The sequence below is a fragment of the Natrix helvetica genome, assembly GCF_964273705.1.
Source record: "Natrix helvetica genome assembly, chromosome: 2".
In the NCBI taxonomy this organism is placed as follows: Eukaryota; Metazoa; Chordata; class Lepidosauria; order Squamata; family Natricidae; genus Natrix; species Natrix helvetica.
This window is the reverse complement of record NC_138552.1, coordinates 136617951-136620681: the sequence shown is the minus strand read 5'-3', so window position 1 is coordinate 136620681 and position 2731 is coordinate 136617951. Positions and strand designations below refer to the sequence as shown.

Genomic DNA, 2731 nt, shown 5'->3' with positions numbered 1-2731 from the left:
TTCAGGAAATGCAGCTGAGGATAGCAAGAGAAGGCAAACGGCTGGATCTCTCTGATAGGATTTCCCGCTAGAGACAACCACCTCAGATTGTCCAAAGAAGAAGTAATGCAGGAAGGTACAACCGGGAGCAAATTGAAGCTCAGATCTAAGAACTGAAGACGGCTGAGATTTTGAGTCCCCCATCTCACCTTTCGGATCTGATTTTGTCTCAGGGAGAGGATCTGCAGATTAGGCAGATAAGCCACATCTTGGCTATTTAATTCTGGCAAAAGATTGACACTCAAATCCAGATGTTCCAGAAGCTCCGGCAGACATTCAGGGAAGGAAGTGAGGTTTTGATTCTGCATCTGTAGGCTGATTGATATCTGGTTCCTCAGCTCCTCACAAGGCAAGCTAGTAAGGTTTATATTTTCCTCCCAGACGTTCTGCTGAATCAGCAGGAACGGGGCCTTTGCGTCTTCTGGTAGGGCAGGACCTGCCTTCTCTGTGGGCCTAGCTGTGATGATTCTGACAAGCACGACTACACAGGCCAGGAAACTGGACATTGTGGTCCTTTAAAAGCACCTTGGGTATGAGGAGGGAGCTGTTTTCAAAGGATATGCTAAGGGAGGAAAACAATATTGAGTACTACCAGCAGTTAATTTCCACTATTTTACAATGTCCATTCATTGAAATATCATAAGAAGCTGACCTCATAGTGGGAAGAGGAAAAATGCAATTGGATTTGGTCTTGGAATCCAGCCAGAGGCTCTCTTAAGTGGCAGATAGATATTAACCACTAATTTGGATGGCTACTTTTTATTTATTAGAGTTTTATCCTGCCTTTATTACTTTTATAAATAGCTCAAGGTGATGAACATACACAATACTTCTCCCTCCTATTTTTCCCACAATAGACAACCATGTGAGGGTGAGTTGAATCACCCTACATCTTCATACATACACCTACATGTATATGAGTGAACAAAGGGGAAAGAGGGTGGGCTCAGGGAGAGTGCCTGGGCCAAAGTCAACCAGCTGGCTTTCCTGCCTAAAGCAGGACTAGAAGTCACACACTCCCAGCTTCTAGAATAATAGAATAGAATAGAATGGAATGGAGTGGAGTGGAGTGGAATAGAATGGAATGGAATGGAGGGGAGGGGAGTTGAGTGGAGTGGAATGGAGGGGAGGGGAATAGAATAGAATGGAATGGAGGGGAGTGGAATAGAATGGAATGGAATGGAGGGGAGGGGAATAGAATAGAATGGAATGGAATGGAATGGAGGGGAGGGGAGTGGAATAGAATGGAATGGAATGGAGGGGAGGGGAGGGGAGTTGAGTTGAGTGGAATAGAATAGAATAGAATGGAATGGAATGGAATGGAAGGGAGGGGAGTGGAATAGAATAGAATGGAATGGAATGGAATGGAGGGGAAGGGAGGGGAGTGGAATACAATAGAATAGAATGGAATGGAGGGGAGTGGAATAGAATGGAATGGAATGGAGGGGAGGGGAATAGAATAGAATAGAATGGAATGGAATGGAGGGGAGGGGAGTGGAATAGAATGGAATGGAATGGAATGGAGGGGAGGGAGGGGGAGTGGAATAGAATGGAATGGAAGGGAGTGGAATAGAATAGAATGGAATGGAATGGAGGGGAGGGGAGTGGAATAGAATAGAATGGAATGGAATGGAGTGGAGTGGAATAGAATAGAATGAATGGAATGGAATGGAGTGGAGTGGAGTGGAGTGGAGTGGAGTGGAGTAGAGTAGAGTAGAGTAGAGTAGAGTAGAATAGAAGAGAAAAGAATAGAATTAGAATAGTTGGAAGGGACCTTGGTGGTCTTCTAGCCTACCCCTTGCCCAGGCAGGAAACCCTATATCATTTCAGATATTAATATCACTACACCAAACTGACTTGTCCACTATTTAGCCAATTATTTACTCTCCACTAACATTCATTCAGACTATAGACATGTACGTTCACATATTATATGGCTATCAATCTAGAAGTACGTTCGGGGAGTGCAACTAACTTTATTGTACTATTTAATAATTTAATCCAGTGCTAAACCTGCCTTGCAATTTTTCAAAAGTTTCCGTTCTTTGGAAAAAAGGACTTTTTCTTTTTTGACTCTGTTCTTGGAGCTTCATAAACTTTCACCTTTATTTTGCACGTTTGAGTAAACTTTATAATTGAAGGTGGTGGCGCGGATTACAGCGGTTTACTCTTTGTATAGCTGCATATCCTATCTTCATTCTGAAACATCCTTGGTCTCATCATAAAGTAAAAACAAAATACCCTTCTAATGCTTTTGGGTGGGGCTGGGGGGTGTTAATGAAAGTACAGAAATCCAGCAAGATGGCAAACTGCTGAAGAGAGGATTGTACAATGTGGCTGGCAAATCATACATACACATCTTGACCAGCATATAAGTGTAAGAAACACACACACACACACACACACCGGTCTCCATTTCTAAAGTAAATTCCTTTAAATTGAAAAAGACAGGCAGCTTGATCTGTGTTCATTGGAATAAATACATTTAAGATATTACATTCATGTATTGACTGTTGTAACGTCAGCAACAGATTCTATCAACACCAAAGGGATGATTTTTGTTCAACAACAATGCTTTGCAGTCTCCAGATAAGCAGCCACAACTTTGCCACCAGCCCCAAAGATTGATTTCAGAGCCCCTTTTGCAATGCTCCAAAAATCTGACTTGTCTCTACCGAAACAAATCTTGCGG

General features: G+C 42.7%; 1 protein-coding gene across 1 annotated transcript in view; it reads right to left on the bottom strand.

The window, feature by feature from the left end:
• The window catches only part of LRRN4 (leucine rich repeat neuronal 4), a gene marked incomplete at both ends in the record, with an annotated part of 7993 nt that extends 7448 nt beyond the window's left edge, over window positions 1-545 (bottom strand). Inside the window, one exon of the mRNA XM_081942502.1 lies at window positions 1-545. This exon is cut by the window's left edge and continues 152 nt beyond it. Within this exon, the coding sequence (XP_081798628.1) occupies window positions 1-545 (545 nt within the window).
• Between the last annotated feature and the right edge of the window lie 2186 nt (window positions 546-2731).